At 41.0% G+C, this 19,338-nt stretch overlaps 2 protein-coding genes across 5 annotated transcripts in view; both read left to right on the plus strand.

Annotated features, from left to right (window-relative positions):
• The window catches only part of LOC116715931 (phosphoribosylamine--glycine ligase, chloroplastic-like), a 28,088-nt gene extending 19,990 nt beyond the window's left edge, over positions 1-8,098 (plus strand). The window contains exons 2-8 of one of the 4 annotated variants that reach the window (XM_032556699.1): positions 4,378-4,422; positions 4,565-4,678; positions 5,035-5,107; positions 5,188-5,337; positions 5,458-5,623; positions 6,431-6,486; positions 7,988-8,098. In XM_032556699.1, the coding sequence (XP_032412590.1) occupies positions 4,378-4,422; positions 4,565-4,678; positions 5,035-5,107; positions 5,188-5,337; positions 5,458-5,623; positions 6,431-6,473 (591 nt within the window). In that variant the 3' untranslated portion in view covers positions 6,474-6,486; positions 7,988-8,098. Of the gene's footprint in view, positions 1-4,377; positions 4,423-4,564; positions 4,679-5,034; positions 5,108-5,187; positions 5,338-5,457; positions 5,775-6,430; positions 6,487-7,987 lie in introns of those variants that run through there. The other 3 variants (XM_032556701.1, XM_032556698.1, XM_032556702.1) reach the window with 3 other exon arrangements.
• A 3,255-nt stretch (positions 8,099-11,353) lies between these two features.
• On the plus strand, positions 11,354-12,013 carry LOC116715954 (protein NLRC3-like; the record flags this gene model as incomplete). The annotated part of the gene is made up of 1 exon (XM_032556728.1): positions 11,354-12,013. A coding segment is annotated over exon 1 (660 nt), but the record flags the coding sequence as incomplete, so codon positions are not given.
• Between the last annotated feature and the right edge of the window lie 7,325 nt (positions 12,014-19,338).

Here is a 19,338-nt window from a genome sequence, read left to right on the forward strand (position 1 = left end):
ATTTTGAGCTTATTGTAACCTTAGGAAGAGATGGAGCTTCAAATGTTCGAGAAGAAAAGGGAAACGGCAGAAAATGACTTGTTAGCATTTTTTTTTGTCTACCATATTGTACATGTTCAAAAAGTAAATAGGACAATTTCAAGGTGATTTACAGAACATTGGGTCATGTAACACTGTCGTTTGAAAAACGGATTTTCTGTGTCATTCATGTTTTAAGATATTCCTGTACACAGATATTCTGTACTGTTTTTGGTAGATTGGGTTTGCATACATCAGTCATCTGATGTATCATTGTGTGTGTGTATATATACAATATATACAGTTATTATTTTTTAAAACCTTAAAAAAAACTGTTCATCTGGACTGAAATGGGTTCAGATCCAAACTGATGAAACTTGAATTATGGAAGATGCAGTTATTTTTGGCCTGTTGGATAAACTTTTGCTGCTCATACATGATGCATATTTCAGTGATAACTTAGAAAGTGTCGTTGGTCCATGAAGACCTGTAAAACTCACCAATCATGCCTTTAACCCACTTCTCAGATTTAGCAGGGTTCTATTGTGCTACCATATGTCTGGATTCGAATTTCTTTCTTTCTGTCTTTTTTGTTGATTTGTGAAGCAGTGTACAGAAAATGTCTGACCTGTTACTTTCTAAACCTTTAATTCAGTTCATTATTCCAAGTTGGGAAGCGTTTGGCAGCTCAGAGACGGCCGTCGTTTATCTCAGTCTTTCCAAATGTCCCAATTCAAAGGTACCTCAATTCAAGCTTGAAGTACCTGGAGACCAATCAGAATTGCCTGACATTTTTCCATACTAAACAGAGCAGACTGGTTGATAATGTTTTCCAGTTGAAAATGAAGTGAAATCCACATGGCTTGATTTCTCCCATTAAAAGAGTTTTTTTTTTCTTGTGCTTTATAAAACTTCTGCTGATTCCAGGAGCATATGAGTTTGTCCATGTAAATATGTCTATTGTCATCCAAGTCTGATGGGGTGCACATGTGTTTATGATGTAAGTCAGTCCATGTATTTTGTCTCTTGAGCAATTTTCCATCTTATTTGCAAAAAGTTATTCTGTGTGTGTGTGTGTGACAAAACCAGATATGCTTTTGGAGTGTACAGCGGGCCTGAATGGGGGAAGCGAGTGTTTTAAAGCAAAAGCTTGGTACGTCAAGGAGATTAATGTCCTGCTATTGTCTCCAGCTCTCATCAGAACACTTTTATCTCCAGAAAATGACGGAGCTTGCACTTTTCATTATGTACGTTAGGTAGCGAGCGGCGCTTCACGCCCCGTCTCGGGCCCTTACTTCCCCTTTCACAAAAGGATTGCTATTTGGGGTGAATGTGAATTTGGTGTGTGTGTGTGTGTGTGTGTGATTTATACATGATTAAAAGCTTCAGTATCTGGAGAGGAGTCCGTGTGTGTTGCTATATGCAGGCCTTACTCGTCATTTCTGGCTTCTGAATAGTAATTCAACACGATAATTGATGTTTCAGGACTTGCAAATATGGATCTGGAGAATATGGATTACTCTGGAGGGGCCATCAATTGTTTAAAGTGTCTCTGAAAAATAGGATGGCATTTGTTTTTAATTCTTCCTTCCAGACACATCACTGGTTTTTTTGGTCATGTGTACTTAGTATTAAAATGATGCGGAAGCAACACACATCAGAGAATGAAAATGTTGCAATAGGTACTGTATATGTATATATTTTTCCATTCAATGACTCTATTTAAAAAAAAAAACAATCTGACCATCAGAGAGGTTAAATTCCTGAATTAAAATTTTGTTTTGCTTTCCTTCTGACACAGCAAAATCTTTCTTGGCATAATGTATGCTGTGAATCATGACCACACCATGCATCTAGCATACAGACTTTTTAATGAACAGAGAATACTTAAAGTAGATTGTTAACTTAAGTTAACCTTTTTACCTGGTGAAGGCTTTTACTAAAAATTTACCAAGTTGACACCATAAATATAACTCCTTGTGCCGGGAGTTATCATAAAAGGGGGCAGTTCAATAAATGTGATTAGCTGAAGGCGGCTGGAATCACTGAAAAACCATCTTCAGCCATCCCTTAATGAAATTCAAAAATAATTTATTGATTCCAAAGGGAAATTAAACTTACTTCATTAATTCAACTTCGTCAAAGAGTTGGGTGTTGGCATTAAAGATCTTTCCTAACGGTATGTCTGAAATCGAATTTGAAGAAGCCTCTGACTGAAGACACCATTTTTCCAGGACACTCATGAAGCGGATGGTCATGGTTGTCCATAATTTTCTTGATCCTTCTTTGCATTATCTCCAAACGTTATACAGTCGACCCCAAAACATAACCAGCATTCTTTATCAGGATTTTGAGCCTTTTTATGTTTCTGGGTCTGATGCTGCTACACCAACAGCTGCCTGCAGAAGAGATGAGACCTTTAAATTGCTCAAAAATTACATTCTCCTCTGCCCCTTCTTGTAGACGGCCTCCCTACTGCATCTGCAGTCTGGTGTTCAGGTGAACACAAGGGTATTCATATTCCTCAACCATCTCCACTTCTTCTGCCATGATGGGAACAGTGTTTGAGCTAATCCTGTTCCTCCTGAAATCTACAATCATCACATTTCTTTTGTTCACATTCAAGATGAGACAATTGTTCCCACACCGATACACAAAGCAGTTCGCCAGTGTATATTAGAATTATTTTTAAATCAGTTGTGGTTTATCATGTTGTGGCTGAAATTAATTTTCAAACATGTTGCGTTTTGGAACAAATAAGTGTGGTATCAACTTCCAGCCTTTCAAAACTAAAAAACAAAGCACTTTATAGCTTATTAAAAAATGATGGCATTCATCATTTGACTGGGTCTAAATAAGATGTTTTGTGCAAACCAGAACATTCTAATTAAACCTCAGCTATCGAAGTATGCTGATTCTTTGATACAAATTCACATTTTGAGGCAGGTGCAATATTAAGGGATTCAAAGGTTTTCAAGACCTGCTTAAGGGATTGTTTTAAAAGATCACGTTCCTGGGTCCAAACTTGTGGTATTTGTAGAGGTTCTAGTACCAAGGTTGCCAGGTGCTTGGATGGCACACTGGATAAAGACTGTGCTTTGGTAATTGTCCCCCCCTAGTCCCCTTGTCTAGGGGGGGACACTCTTCCCCTAGACAAAGAGTCTAGGGGAAGAGTCCCCTAGACTCTTCCCCTAGACGAAGAGTCTTCCCCTAGAGAATGGACACTCTTCTTGTGCCCCCCCTTCTCCTAACCCCCCCACTTCCTCTTCTTGTGCCCCCCCCTTCTCCTGCTTGTCCCCCCCCCTTCTCCTCTCCCCCCCCCCTTCTCCTGCTTGTCCCCCCCCCTTCTCCTCTCCCCCCCCCACTTCTTCTGCTTGTGCCCCCCCTCTTCTCCTCTCCCCCCCCTAGCCCCCCCCCACTTCTTCTGCTTGTCCCCCCCTTAGCAATAAAGGTGAAAATAAAGGTGTTTGTTGTCACCTGAAAGGGGGAGGAGCCTAACGTGCTTCCAGATGCTTAAAACACTAGAAATGCTGGAGTTAGTCCATTTTGACATAGGCTGGAGATAGTCCAAATGACCTGAAGGATTGCTTTTGTTCTGTAAATAAATAAGGCCATTACCTTATAAGTACCCTGGTAATGGCCTCAACGCATCTCACAGTTGCACAATTGTTCCTTAGACTTAGACTGGATAATGCAGCACAACATCATGGATCAGCTGCAAAAGGTCACATCTCTCCAAAAACACTTCATGTATGCTTCAAAACTAGACTGAAGAGCATTACCTACAGGAGATCTGATCTCCTGTTGGTATCATAGATACCCACCCCCAACATGGACTATTCACACTCCTACCTTCTGGCCTGACGGTCAACGACCACATTTACAATTGAAGAATGGATGCTAATTTGAGCCATCAGTCGTTGGTTCTTTTGGCACTGTTTCAGTAAGTCTGGGGAGAAATCGAAAACCTAGTACTCCTGTTAAAGTGTTTAAACCAGCACAGCTGCTCAGTGGCGAATCCATCGACCAGAAGGTTTTCTGCACTTTCATCCCACGGGTGGTTTTCATCAGAGCAACATCTGAGTGGTCTCCTAAGAAACTTCAGGAAGTAATGTTGTTAGTAGTAACTCTTAAATCTGATAACAAACTTCTTCCCTTTGCTGTTTGCTGGCCATAGATTTTAACCACATCTATGGTAGTGAAATAGTTAAAATCCTAATTTAGCTCTAACGATGATTGAAGCTTCATTATTGCTTTAGAAAGTGCATTAAAGGTAAATGTTAACTATTTACTTTAGAGTTTAGCTCAGCGGTAAACGAACTACGTCTCCCGTGATGCTTTGCGCTTTCTCTCCCATAGGAAGTAGTGGAATCCAAAAAGTGTTCCTCCCATCATTTGGTGAAGGTAAGACTCCACACGTGTCGACGGTTTTAGCTTCTCTGTTCTCTCTCTTTTTTCGTTAGTAATTTAGTTTTTGTGCAAACTTTGCATGTTTTTCTCACTGTGACTCCACGCAGTGTGTGTGTGTGTGTGTGTTAATGTTTAGTTGCGTCACATGTGTCCCCGCAGCTTCCACGGAGGGTCAGTCCACCCACGGAGAGCGGGGAAAGCACAGCAGGCGAAACGGGCTGCGAGTAATTCTTGGTTCATAACAACAGAGGTTGGTAAATGTTGTGCATGTCGACGTCTTTTTGCTGCTAGATTCACTTTAAAGTCAACAATATTTAGAAAAGAAACGCTTAAAAGTGATGGATGCAAATAAAGATTTCATTATTTTCTAGCGGCATTTTAAATCTGCTCCCAGCTTATTAGATGTACTTTTCTATCAGTTGGTTTCAGGAGGTAACATGAGCCCAGTGACTCCAATCAGAGTTGAACATGTTCAGCCAGGGTCCAACACTGGACTCTCTGTTATCCCAGAGATTGGCCCGTTTATCTTTACTCTGTTTCTGCAGTAATCTGGGGCTCCAGATCAATGCCAATTGTGTTAAAAGTCCAGTTTCGTTTTTCTTCCAGCTCATTGGTTTGATCTCTATGATTTCATCGGACCTCCATCCCCTGGAAAAGGTCACGGCTCTTCCTGCTAAAGGTCAGCGCTTGCATAATTACACGGTGGCGTCACACGGTGAGAGGAAATCCTCCTTCAAGTCGAATCTCTTGTGGTTCCAGTTGCGATGGCGGAGCGGGTTCTGGTGGTAGGAGGCGGGGGACGGGAACACGCGCTGGCCTGGAAGCTGGCCCAGTCGCCCCGGGTCCAGCAGGTTCTGGTGGCTCCCGGAAACGCAGGAACCGCCAGCTGCGGCAAGATCAGCAACTCTGGTACCTGAGGGGCTGTTGGACCTGCTAACTGCTCAACATAGGATGTATTTTAGCTGAAATCACTTGACAGAATTGAAAACCAGAGGTGAGCGTCTGTAGCTTTCTGTTGCGTTTCTGCAGAGGTGTCGGTGAGCAACCACAGCATCCTGGCTCAGTTCTGTAAGGACCACCACGTCGGTTTGGTCGTAGTCGGACCCGAGGCGCCGCTGGCAGCAGGTGGAGTCGATTCCAGTTTCTTATTGTGGGATCAAACCTCAGGCGGTTCTGACCCGTATCGTCTCTGCAGGTATGGTGGACGATCTGACGGCGGATCTTTTCTTATTTCTGTAGACAGTCTTTAAAAACAGATAAAAGTATTTAAATGACATTAACAGCAGCAGCATAATATTGTATGTGTAATACATTTATTTACAGATTAATTCAGTTCTACAAAAGACTGCAATGAACTTAGTAATATTAAGTACTAATAATTTAAACTTTATTAACTTTTTATATTTAATTTTTCTCTATTAGCCCTTTCATCCTGCTTGATGCTCCTATCGCAGGTGATTGAATTTTATTTCAAACACATTTTTATTATTTATATTTTTTCAGGCCTTGAGTCTCAAAATTTCCCACAGTGAATCGTTTTTGGAGGATTTTTATAGAATAAGTTTTATTTTCCATGTACTAACCTGCAGTGACTCTTATTTAACATTAATGTAAGCTGATTTGATTTGGCCTGATAAAAGTGAAAATGAGATCAAATAAACTGTAATTAATATGAAGAGGAATATCTGTAGTTGCGATAGTTCACCACCAGAGGGCAGTGAGCGCTCATAATCCTCCATCAAACGCCTGTTAAACTGCAGTTTGTTCTGCTGGTTTTCTGCTGAATCCATGAAAAAAGCTGCTCAGCTTCAGATCTGCTTCACTAACAGCAAAACAGAAATACTGAAGCTTTTCCATCTTCACTCTAGTTTTTTCACTCTGTTAAATCTAACTGAACTATTAATGTTTATTCAGATGAATCAAACTTTGACTCTAGAGGAAAACACAAGTTACGTGACTTCCTGTGGAAATAGAAACTGAAACCAACTTTGGTCTCCTTCAGATCAGCCTCCATTTTGAGCTGCAGGATGGAAATAACTTGCTGACTTGTTACTAGAGGTAAGTGTTGCCGCTCCGGGTCCCTCCGTGTCTCTCGGCTCTCTGGAGCCTTTCTAACCGATGAACCCACCGAGGCTTCCCGGGGCCTCAGTCACCTCGGCCTGGGTCGCTCGGCTCTCATAGGGCCTGGTCCCCGCAGCAGCGCTCTGTTTACTTTATTGAAGGCCTGATCTAGAAAGGAATTAGATCAAATGAAAAACTTTATTGTGAGACGTTGCTGCTTATAAAGTGATGCTAAGCGAGGTTACATTATGCGACTATAAGGAACAAAAAGAGAAATATTGAACACACTATAAACACACAGCTCAGTTACTGCGCAGTTAACCTGGTGAATGATCAGCTATGATCTACCATGACAGCAGCATCTAAAGCTGATCTGTTTGTGTGGAGCAATAATGAACTTTTCAGATTTAACCTAAATAAACTGAGAACTTAATGTAACTTTTACAGTCCATCAGTTCTTGCTGCAGCGACTCTCTCTGGTGTTTTAACCTAAAAAGCAGAACTAAAACATTGTAAACTAGTTTCTCTGCTTGTTGAAATCAGCAGGAAGTGAATCACATCACTCCGTCCCTCATCAGTCTGGGGTTCAGCAGAAACTGATGTTTCTCTTGTCTGTGGATCAGAACCGGCTTTAAGCCGTCCACAGATTTCCTCTCTTCCTCCTCACTGAGTTTGGTCTTTTTCCAGGTTTTCCTCTTGTTGCTCCTTTCAGCAGGAAGAAACTCTTTGTCTCTCAAAGCTCTGCTGGAAAAATGCATCCAGATCCAGACTGACTCTTACCTGAAAGGTTGCTGTGTTTAGCAATCAGTATCTGCAAAATCGGAATCGATCAGCCAGAAAACTGCAGTCGGTTCAACCCTAAAAATAACAAAACTTTTAAATGGAGCAATAATAATAAAATAAATAATTTCACAAACATTTTAGATCAGTTGTAACAAACTAGTTTCTAACTAAAAGAGTTGCATTAATGTGTCTCTTTATTTTGAAGTTCAATCAGATCAATAGACTAAATATGTTTCAGGCCTCGCTGAGTGTTTGGGGGCTTCATCCCCCTATTGAAGCAGCTGTTTACCCATGATTCCTTGCAGTGGGTCCAGCTGGTACCTCAGCTGGATGCTGTGGTCCCTGAAAGCTGCTTTGTGTCTCTTGAGCTGAGAGGAAATCCTGCTGAGCTGCACACAGAGGCTGACATGTTGCTGAGATCCCAGCTGGACCCGGTTCTGTCTGGAGGAGAGCTGTGGACCCGACCTGAGCTGCTGCTCCCTCAGAACCTTCTGCTCACTGACTCCCTCCATACAGAGCTACAATAGAGTCATGATGCGTTCAAGTCCACTGGGAGCTAAATAAGTTCACTAGTTCATAGGAAATGTTCACTCATTCATTCAAATGATTCACTCTGATCCTCTGAACACATGATGGGAACCAGCTTTCTGCTTCACAGGACAGTTACTGGAACTGGATCACTGTACTGACTGGTTCTGGTTTCTCTCTCCAAAAGGCCAGAAGATGGAAGATCAGGACAGAGCAGAACCTCCAGGACCCATCAGTCCATCTATGAGGAGTGACCGGTCCAAAGATTCTAATCCACACTTCAGTAATGAACCTGGACCCTCAGACAGAAAGTAAGAAACCAGTTTCTAAGTGATTCACATGAATCTATAGAGATAAAATCTAAATGATATTAACTGGTTGATCTCAGTGTTTTAATAAACAGTAACTTAATTTTCTTACTTCTTAATTTAAAGTTGGACATGAAGGATGTTGGTCAGTAAATCAGTAGAGTTTGAATGAAAGTCTGAATGAATTAATATGGATTAAAATGTTGCATGGAAACAAAAACAACCAAGCTTGTGAAGAGCAACAATTCAGATTGTCTGTAAACCCACTGAAGCAGTGAAACCCAGCATCTTCCAGACTGGGAACACTGGCATCAGTCATGATACCAAATATAATTCAATGAAGTACTTAAAACCAGAAATCATTAATGTTCTGAGGTTCTGTTCTGACCCAGTTTCTGGTCCCTTGTTTTTTGTGGACCTTCATGAACATCTTCAGCTCCAGCCTGTTGCTAGTGAACTATTTCAGTGATGAAGAAATGTCTTCACAGGAGGAGCTTTGGTGAGGAGGAGCATCCATCCTGCTGTGCTTTGGGTCAGAATGTTCTGATGGATCCGGTCTGTACCAGCTGCCCCCAGTATGGGAAACGACCCAGAACAGGATCTGGACTGATGACAGCCAATCAGAGCAGCTGTGCTCCAGGTGAGACTGAACTCCTCCAATCAGAGCTTCCTTCTATCGTCTCTGTGGAACCAGATCCACGTCTTTAGTTGAGATTTGGAAATTTAAGGTTTAAAAGTCTTTTTGTGGTCAGTTGTTTCAACTGAATCTGTGTTTTTCCAGCTGGTGTAACTGGAACTTATGTCCAGGTAACTGGGCTTAATAAAGTCCTCATTTAATTTGAGCCTGTTCAAAAAATGGCCACAAGATAAATGTACAAATGTAACTTTTTATTTTGTTCATCTTTAAAATTATAAGTGAAGACTCTTACTCTGAAGGGTCATGTTGCAGCATAACTTGTCATCAGCTGTAAATAAAACAAACACTTCATAGAATCAATTTGATGATTCTTACAGATAATTTTATTTGTGTTTCAGCACATTATGAGGTTAAGAGGAATGAAATAGCAGAGAGGATGGCTAAGGAGAGCAGCAATCGGGTTTTGGTTGATGTTAATGTTACGTTTAGCGTAACAGAAATAAAGTGTATAATAAAACAATAAAAGAGAGGTGGCAAAAATTATAGGTCAGCAAATTGCCCAGCTGCCAATATGGTTAATCTGACCTTGCTGAAAATGATTTTTGTTCTACTTTTATTGGTTATTATACCAGGCCTTTAAGGTTCTGCTGGAAAATTGGAGTTTCTAATTGGGGAAATGACTAAAGGACAATTCCACGTAATTTTAACGTGATCTACTTCAAAAAGTAAAATATGTAGACTTCAATCATGGTGTAGATTATTCAGGCCAGAATATCTAAAACCAAGTTTGTAGTTTTATTTTCCTAAATGAAGCTGCATTAAAGCTTTGATTTGTGAAGCTTCAATACAGGTTTGATTTCAACCCTTTTAATGTATCTGGACCACGGTCACCATGTCTCTCTATGAAAAGGGAGGACATGGTGGATTTCACTAAGCAGAAAGTGATTTAAACTCTGTCACAGAGTTTAAATCACTTTCTGCCCATTAGAAAGTGACTTTGAGTAACCTCAGAGGTCACTGAAGTCTCTGAAAAGCTCCCTGGTTCAAGGTGTGGTTGAGGTTCAGCCTGGCAGATGATGGTAAATGTAGAATATAGTAAGGAGTTATGTTACAGAGAAGCTTCTTCAGGAAGTGAATAGTTTGTGAAATCCAAATGGTTTTGGAGACAATCAGGCAGATGAATGTGAGGACAGCAGAGCTGCAGCAGACAACAGAGGAGTGGAGGAGAATCTGGGGACCAACAAGGCATCCTTAGACCATGGAGGCACAGAAATCACAAGAGGTGAACTGGAGAAAGATTACTAGAAACAATAACTACATGCTATAGTGAAGAGTTAAAAACTCAGAGAGATAACTAGTAACTTGTCCCCTGTCTGCCAGATCCTGGTTTTTACCTGGATTTATGGCCAAATGTTCACTAATCACAATCTATACTTTAAAGTTTTCTGCTATTAGTGTAGAATAATGTAGCCCATATTTTAAGAGTGCAAGTATTTCAGCTTTTAAACTCAAGCAGATTGAAAATGCTCAACCAGTAGGTGGCCCTAATGGGTAAAGGCCCTTTACCCATTTCCTGAATGGGAAGCTCAATCTGAAGCCAACTTCAGCTCTGTAAAATCCAAACTGTTTCCTGAGTTTGATTCCATGAATGAGAAGTTAGATGGTGAACCACAACTCAGACCTCAATAAAAACCTAAACTAACAGGAGCTGTTCCCTCTGCTGGACGTTGTTTCCATCAGAACTAGTTTGATTTGGCCATAATTTTGTGATAAAACAGCAGTGGCCTCAGAGGCCATCAAAGAGGACAATTTGATACATGGGTCTATGCAGTTGTTTATTAAATTAATGTCTATTTTTGCAACTCTCATTCCAAGTACTTTGTGTAATTTTGACTGCAAATATCTCAGTAAACTTGAAATAAGATGAAAATATACAGATATTGTCTCAGGAAGATATAGAAGCTTGTTTAAAGTCCATATTTCTTGAATATTTTTCAATTTCCATATAGATTTTCTATATTTTAAACTTGTTTAGAGAAAGGTGTTTTTTGTTGCTTTTTAATGGTGTTAATATTTTTCAAACACTGAGAGCTGAAATAAATTTGAAAGATAAAACTTTACATCCCAATGAATCAACAGCAGCAACTTTAACTTTAAGTCGTGACTTTCGTTCTTCTTACCATGCAGAGTTTTTATAAAATTTGGGCTTTTTATTTATTGATTTACTTTTTTCTCATCCATTAAAGCTGATGCACAAATTGTCTCTGAGAATATCAAAAGATTATTGTTTTCCTTATGTTCAGCTGAAGTGTCTCCTCTCCTGTCTTTGTCTCTTTCTTCAGATTTTGATATTCGGTGTCAGAGTGACCATAAAGCGTCTCTGAAGAAGAAGTTCCAGAGTCTCTCTGAAGGCGTCGCTGAACCTGGAAATCAAACCGTTCTGAACCAGATCTACACAGAGCTCCACATCGCAGAGGGGTTAACTAGAGAGGTCAACCAGGAACATGAGGTCAGACACATTGAAACAGCATCCAGGAAACAAGAAACAATCAGAAGAGAAGACATCTTTAAAGTCCCACCTGGAAGAGATCAACCAATCAGAACAGTGATGACCATGGGAGTGGCTGGCATTGGGAAAACACTGTTAACACAGAAGTTCACTCTGGACTGGGCTGAAGGCAAAACCAACCAGAACATTGATTTCATATTTCCATTCACTTTCAGAGAGCTGAATATGTTGAAAGAAGAAAAGTTCAGCTTATTAGGACTGATTCATAAATTATTTTCTAAAACCAAAGAAATCAGCAGCTTTGAAACGTTCCAGGTTCTGTTCATCTTTGATGGTCTGGATGAAAGTCGATTTACTCTGAATTTCAAGAACAATCCGATCCTGACTGATGTTACAGAGTCCAGCTCAGTGGATGTTCTGGTGACAAACCTCATCAGGAGGAAACTGCTTCCCTCTGCTCTCCTCTGGATAACCACACGACCTGCAGCAGCCAATCAGATCCCTGCTGAGTGTGTTGGCATGGTAACAGAGGTCAGAGGGTTCACTGACCCCCAGAAGGAGGAGTACTTCAGGAAGAGATTCAGAGATGATGAAGAGAAGGCCAGCAGGATCATCTCCCACATCCAGAAATCAAAAAGTCTCCACATCATGTGTCACATCCCAGTTTTCTGCTGGATCACTGCTAAAGTTCTGGAGGATGTGATGATGACCAGAGAGGGAGAAAAACTGCCAAAGACTCTGACTGAGATGTACATAGCATTCCTGGAGGTTAACTTCGCAATCAAGAAGGAAAAGTATGATGGAGGAAAAAAGACAAGATCAATCTGGAGTCCAGAGAACAAGAAGCTGATTGAGTCTCTAGGAAAACTGGCTTTTGAGCAGCTGCTGGAGGGAAACCTGATCTTCTATGACAAAGAGCTCAAAAAGTGCGGCATCAACATCAAAGATGCTGCGTTGTTCTCAGGAGTGTTCACTGAAATGTTTAAAAGAGAGAGAGGGACGTGCGACATCTCCGTCTACTCCTTTGTTCATCTGAGCATCCAGGAGTTTCTGGCTGCAGTCTACATGCTCCACTGTTTCACCAGCAGGAAGTCAAAGGTGATCAAGACGTTTCTGAGAGAAAAATACAGAGAAACATCTCTAGATGAGTTCATGAAGAAAGTCATGGAGAAATCCCTCAGCAGTAAAAATGGCCACCTGGACCTGTTTGTCCGCTTCCTTCATGGTCTCACTGTGGAGTCCAACCAGAGACTCTTAGAAGATCTGCTGGGTCAGACAGAGAACAGTCCAGAAACCATCCAGAGAATCATCACCAACCTGAAGGAGATGAACACTGATAGAATCTCTACTGACAGAATCATCAACATCTTCTACTGTCTGGTGGAGATGAACGACGTCTCATTTTATCAGGAGATCCAACGGCTGCTGGATTCAGGGAAGCAGCTCTCAGAGACTGACTGTTCAGCTCTGGCCTTCATGCTGCAGATGTCAGAGGTTCTGGATGAGTTGGACCTGGAGAAGTACAACACATCATATGATGGACGACTGAGACTGGTTCCAGCTGTGAGGAACTGCAGAAAGGCTCGGTGAGTCCAGATGTTTTCATTGTGTGAATGCTGATTCAGCTCTATTGTCCTCCTGTTTCTTCTTCTTCTTCTTCAAGTTGCTTCTGGATGTTTTTGGTCTTTAACTTCTTCCTTCATCCTCTGGACTATTTCAGCCATTCAACCATCTAAACATTCAGCTCATCCAGGACAGCTGCAGCTTCTGGTTTTAGACATTTTGATCATTTTAAAAATATTTATCTTTTTATCAGTTTTCATGTTTAAATGAATAGAAAACCCTGAACTCTAGAAAAAAATCTATTTTGTCTGAAAGATCCAATCAGCCAGAGAGACTTTTACACTTTAAACTCCTCTTCACTCATTGAGCCGCTACTCCTTTTAGGATCTTTGTCCTTTTTTTTAAATGATAAAATCGCTGTTTAGGTTTGATGGACACTTTAAAATAACCCCAATAATTGCTGCTGTTGCCATGGAAACCAGTTAGAAACTTAGTGAACCAACTTTTCCTCCTCCCACTAGTTTCCTCTGAGTTTGTAAATGAGAGCAAAATGTGGTGATTGTTGTCTGGCTCCAGAAAAAGTCCTAGTTTCTGTCAGATCCTCCCAAAGCTCTGAGAACTCTGCTTCCAGAGCTGGAACCATTTTCCTCATCAACTCTTCATCTGCAGCTTTTGTTGAAGCTGTTAGCCATGAAGACCTGGAGAGACATGAGCTTCAACTCTTTAGACATCTGTAAAGGAAAATGATTATTTTGGTGTTTAATGCAGTTAATCTTCCAACATGTGTTAATCACTCGTATTTGAAAAAACAGGCTTTGTGTGACCCTTCGAAAGAGGCCCGGAGGAGACAAGCAGACGCCTTCCACTGTCTGTTTAAGAGCATACAAAAGCCATAAAATTAGCATCTCCATGGAATCGGCAGTTGGAATGTGGGAAGAAGGAACTCCAGGAGAGTCGGCGAGATTTATAGCAGGACTGGGGGGTTTCCCTCCGGTTTGCTTGGACAAAAAACAGAGCACCTTCGAAGCTGAGCCAAGGGGGGCCGAAACAGGTCTCTGAGTGGTCGAAAAACAGACCGCCTTCTTTGCATATATTAAATAGGGAAACACCTCTTACATTTAAAAGTACAGGTCAGCAAACGAACGGAGAGTTTTTTTCCATCTTTTCTCCACGTGGGCGCCTTTGTATGTCTCTGTGTTTCGTGTTGTCTGTTTCCCCTTGTCTGTATAAAATGTATATCTCTGTATCTCTGCAGCTTTGTTGTCGATTGCTTTGTATGAATTAAACTCTGTGATCTGTGACGTCATTGTGCCTCGCCGTCTCCTTGCCAGCCGTGACGACATCCGCTCGGGACCCGGCTAACAGGAGGGAAGGAGAGCCATGCTTTTTCCAAAATTTAAGCTAACCTAATAACTTTCCTCCTTAACACATCCCAGCCTCTTCTAGTTACTGGAGAACTTTCACTGCTTCACCATGAAAAATGCTGCTGGACCCAAACGCTCTGTTTTGGTCTTCAGCTCTTTAAGAGTTTAGCAACAATTTCTTCTGACATCCAAACCTTTGTTCCTCTGAGCCACACGGTCTAGTCCAAGTCCGAGCTGTGAGCAGTTCCTCCTCCTCTCCATCATCTCCAGTAGTTTCCTTCATCAGCTCAGTCAGCCTCTTCATCAGCTGCTTCAGCTCCTTTGAGGCTCTGATGCTGCAGCTCCATCAGATGCTGCAGAGAAAACTGAACTTTCCTTCACAGATGATAGAAGATCTTCAACATCTGACTGCAGCTGAAGGTCTGAGGACATGAAGCCTGGACCAGAACCAGAACCAGAACCTGGACTTTAACCAGGAACTGCACAGATTCTCTGTGGGGTCAAACTCAGTAAATTGAAGATCAGATGTTGATCAGATGATGACATCACTGTTATCATATTTTAGTCTGTTTATGATCCAGATTGATTTCATTAGAACTGAATTTATTTCTTCTCTAATCACAGACTTGGTGGCTGGTGGTTCCAAAATGGTGAATGTGAAGTTTTGGCCTCGGCTCTGAAGTCCAACCCAGATCTGACTGAACTGGAAATAAGTTGGATCTACATAGATGGAGGTGGAGACTCTGATCTGAAGCCTGTGGTTGAGATCCTGGAGAGTTCAGTCAGTAAAGTGAAGATTCTGAGGTTTGTTTTCTTTATTTATACAATAAAATTATTCATTTATACTTTAAACATTAGTTTAATTAATGCTTTTATTCTAATATATTTTATTTCATAACAACCTGTTTAAATATCAGAATAAAATCTCTAAAACTTTTTACCTTATATATTATTTTTTTCTTATTTCAGACTTTGAGATTATTGAACTTTGTTTTTCAGTTTTTTACTTTAAAATGTTTTTTACTGATGAACAAAATGAGTAAAATAATTCAAATGATGTAAATTAATGATGGAGATGTTTCAGTTTGGTTTGGTAAAGATTCAGATTGTTTTATTTCTCATTTCTGATTCTCATCTTTACATCCAGAATGAAATGTTGTTCCTCCAGAGTCGAGCCACAAACACTGACAAGTTCAAATCATCATTAATGACCAAATCTAAGAAATGACTGATTGTAGAAAAGCAAATCTAGATGAAATGAATGAAAGTGAGGTTTGCAGCAGCAGCAGGTTCCTCAGCTTTGTCCTGAAGCTGTGGTTCTGTTGGGCCGGGTCAGAGAGGAACCGTCCTCTTCAGTCTGACAGCTGTCAGTCGGTTGGAGCCTCGTCTCTGTGATGATGCTTCATCAGGTCACGTCTCCTTAGGAAATAATGGCCTCCATTGGCTTTCAGCAGCTTTAATAAGAACCCAAGGCCATTAATGAAGAAACTGAGTGGTTCTGATCCAGTTACCAAGTCGGGTCTCCAGCTGATGATCAGGAACCAGCAGAAATAGCTCAACTCATCCAGGCTGATAGAAAACTTTGAGTTTCTTTTTGATCAAATGTTCTGGTTCTGCTGGTTTGGACTCTTTAAACCAGTTTGACTGGATCAGATGTTAGAATCAGTTCATCATGTTTCTTTTACATTCAGGGAAATTAATTTTCTACATTTTTATTATTTATTTGTTCATGTTTCAGTTTTAACCTGCATCCTGTATGAACGAATGAACGAGATTCCCACTGTCCCTAACTCCCATCCAGCGAAACCACAGCCAAGGGAACGGGCTTGGCAGAATCAGCGGGGAAAGAAGACCCTGTTGAGCTTGACTTCAGCTCACATCTTTTATTCTGTATTCAGATTGTTGGACTGCAGGTTGTCAGAGACCAGCAGGACTTCTCTGTTCTCAGCTCTGAAGTCCAACCCGACCCATCTGACAGAACTGGACCTGATCGGAACCAACCTGGGAGGTTCTGGACTGAAGGAGCTCTGTGGTTTTCTACAGAGTGAAGGCTGCAGACTGGAGACATTGATGTATGTAATTCTATAATTATTGATATTTCTGTGAATAATTATATATAATTGATCATAAATCAAATTAATTTCTTCTGTTCTAATAAATATTTTCTGAGTTTGTTCCTGGACTTGGATCCAGAGTTTAATTTAGTCCCTCTGTGTAACTGAGTTGGACCTGCTGATCTGAGGTCAGAACAGGACAGCATTCGGACCCCCAGTGTGTAGAAATCCCCCTCATGTGAAGCAGGTCAAAGGTCATTCAACCCAGTCTAGAAAAGTGAATTCCTGGAATCTGACAGGAACTAATCAATAATCAATGATTGATGCTTCAACACTTTGATCAGAACCTGGAATGATTTTACTGACTAAAATCCTCCAACACAACATGACCCAGTACCAGGTTCTGGTTCTGGTTCTGGTTCTGAAGTCAGCAGGTCTTTATTGAAGCAGCAGCTTGTTGGCATTAATATTGATGAGAATCTTTAACTGGTTCTGTTGGACTGGTTAACCTGCATCCTGTTGGCTTCAGCTCACATCTTTTATTCTTTATTCAGTTTGAGCTGCAGGTTGTCAAAGACCAGCTGGACTTCTCTGTTCTCAGCTCTGAAGTCCAACCCGACCCGTCTGACAGAACTGGACCTGAGAGGAAACAAACTGAAGGATTCAGATGTTCAGCAGCTGAAGAATCTTGTAAAGACTTTAAAGTAAGTAAATGTTTGTAGTGAGTCCAGCTGCTGTCAGCATATTGAACTAAACCCAGTAAGCATCAAAGCAAAGCTCCAGTGTTCCCAGTAAAGCTGCAGCTTCTCAGTGGGAGGAGAATGGTTCAGGCTTCCTGATTGGACACAGAGACAGCAATCAGCCAATCAGAGGAGCAGCAGCTTGCTGTGTTCCTGCGTTTGTGTTGGTGTGAAGATGAGTGTTGTTGCTGTGTCCATGTCTCCAGGAAGTCCAGCTGGACTCCAGCGTCCAGCCGTCCAACATGTCTAGAGACAGTGGTCCTCATCCATCAAACTGTGGCAGCAGCAGATCTGATCTCAGATCTGTTTGTTCTCTCAGTTCAACAGGAAACAACTGATCAGGTTCATCTTGGTCACAGCTCTGAGATCAGTCTGACTGCAGCCTGGAAACCATCTAGTGGATGTGCTGCGTCACTGACTGCTGCTGGAGAGAGGCTGGAAACACTCACTGATCTGCTCTCTCCTTCCTTCTTCTCTCTGCAGGTTCTGATCTCTGTGAAGCAGAAAATGGTCTCAGTGTCCTGCTGATCCTCAGAGGTTGAAGCTGCAGCAGTTTGAGTCTAAAGAGACTCTGACTGGATCATGATGATGACCTCTGACCTCCAAGATTTTCCTCCTGTTTATTTTCTCATGTCTGTCATTTAGTGTCTGATATTGTTTGTCTCTTTGGATCAATAAAGATCCAATTCAAACTGGGCTCCATTTAGAGGCTTCATGGAGTTTTGATCTGAACTGGATTCAACTGGAAAGTTGATCTTTTTTCTCTCTGATTCATTTTCATCCTGGAACCAGAAATGGTCTGAGAATGGAAACATGGGAATCATTTTCAGTTCAGCTTTGAAGCCATGAAAGACACTTCAAACCTCTTTTCTCTGCTGCTTCTTCCTTCTGCTGACATGAAAATGTTCCTCAAAGCTCCACAGATAAAAAGATGCTTTACTGGAAACTGCAGAGAAACTTCAGCTTCCATCAGAGAAACCAGTTTAACCAGTTTAGAACTGGATGTCCTACAGAAACTCTGATCTTAGAGCAGTTTTCAGGAACATGTGGAACCTGGAAAAAAAAGATTTTATATATTTTATGTTCATTGTAAAAGCTAAATCTTGAAGTTTTACGTCATCATTGATTCTCAGCTTTAATTTCTCTCAGTTTGTTTTGGTTTTTACTTTTTTAACTCCATATTTCATGTTTTGAGTTTTCTAGAGAACTTCAGGCTCTTTACTGTGATTTTACTGATTTATTCAAACCTCAGAGAATCACTGGGATAATGTGCTGATTGGTTCATGTTTGATCTTCATAATTCTTCTAATGCAATGTGGGTTGCTGGATGTTTAACGACCAAATAAAGTTTTTAAAAAACCTTTGTGTATTTTTATGCAGCTGACTGTGTACACATATAATAACTAAACCTTCATTTTAATCCTCCAGGCCATTTTTGCTGTATTATAAGTTTTCACATTTAGTTTCACAGCTTAAATTAGTAAAAGCAGAAACATCTCAAGTTGATTTCAGCTTTAAGCTACTAATTTAGCCAGCAGTTTATTTTTGCAGTATTCAGACTGAAGATGTTTTTTTAATAAAACAGATGAGAATCAATCTTTTCAATCAAAATTCGATTAATTAAATCAGCTATTGAATTAGAATAATAACTTGTATAAAACTGCCATTTCTGTCTGGTTAATGGTGCAGCAGATCCTGCAGGGGGCGCTCTGGGGCCTCAGTGTTCAGGTCGGTTACAGTCACATCTCCCAGACTCCTGAATCTTCTGGTTCCTTCCTGAAATGATTTCCTGCAATAAAATGTTGGTTGGAAATGAGCAGAAAACTGAGAAAAACCTGAAAAAGTTCAAATCTGACCTAAAGTTTTACAGTTCAACTCACTGAGAAAACAAAGAGAGGAAACATGGAAGGAAAGGAATTTAATATCACCTGGAAGGGGGCGGAGCCTCAGGAGAGTGAAGGGGCGGGGCCTCAGCTCTAGTCAGGTTTGGATCAGAACCGGTTCAGACTCCATAAAGCAGGGGGTGGGACGGAGCAGGGAGCCCAGGCTGGTTTTGTGAGACGGAGTGCGGCAAAACAAAACACGTATCGGAGTTGGAAAAGGCGGATTTTGGCATAAACTGGTATGTGAATGGTTTGGTTGGAAATGGAGACAGGAAATGAGGAAGACATGGATTTTGAAGGGTGGACGCCAGTGGGGAGAGGAAGAGGGAGAGGACGGGGAAGGCATAAAACAGATGAAGGAAAGGAAATGGGTGATATTCAAGGAAATAAACGAGAACTGGAAGGAAGTAGTTCAGAAGAAGAAAGGATAGTTAGGAGGAAAGTTGTGAGGGAGGAATTTAAAATAATATTAAAACTTAA

The sequence above is a fragment of the Xiphophorus hellerii genome, chromosome 24 (assembly GCF_003331165.1).
Source record: "Xiphophorus hellerii strain 12219 chromosome 24, Xiphophorus_hellerii-4.1, whole genome shotgun sequence".
NCBI lineage: Eukaryota > Metazoa > Chordata > Actinopteri > Cyprinodontiformes > Poeciliidae > Xiphophorus > Xiphophorus hellerii.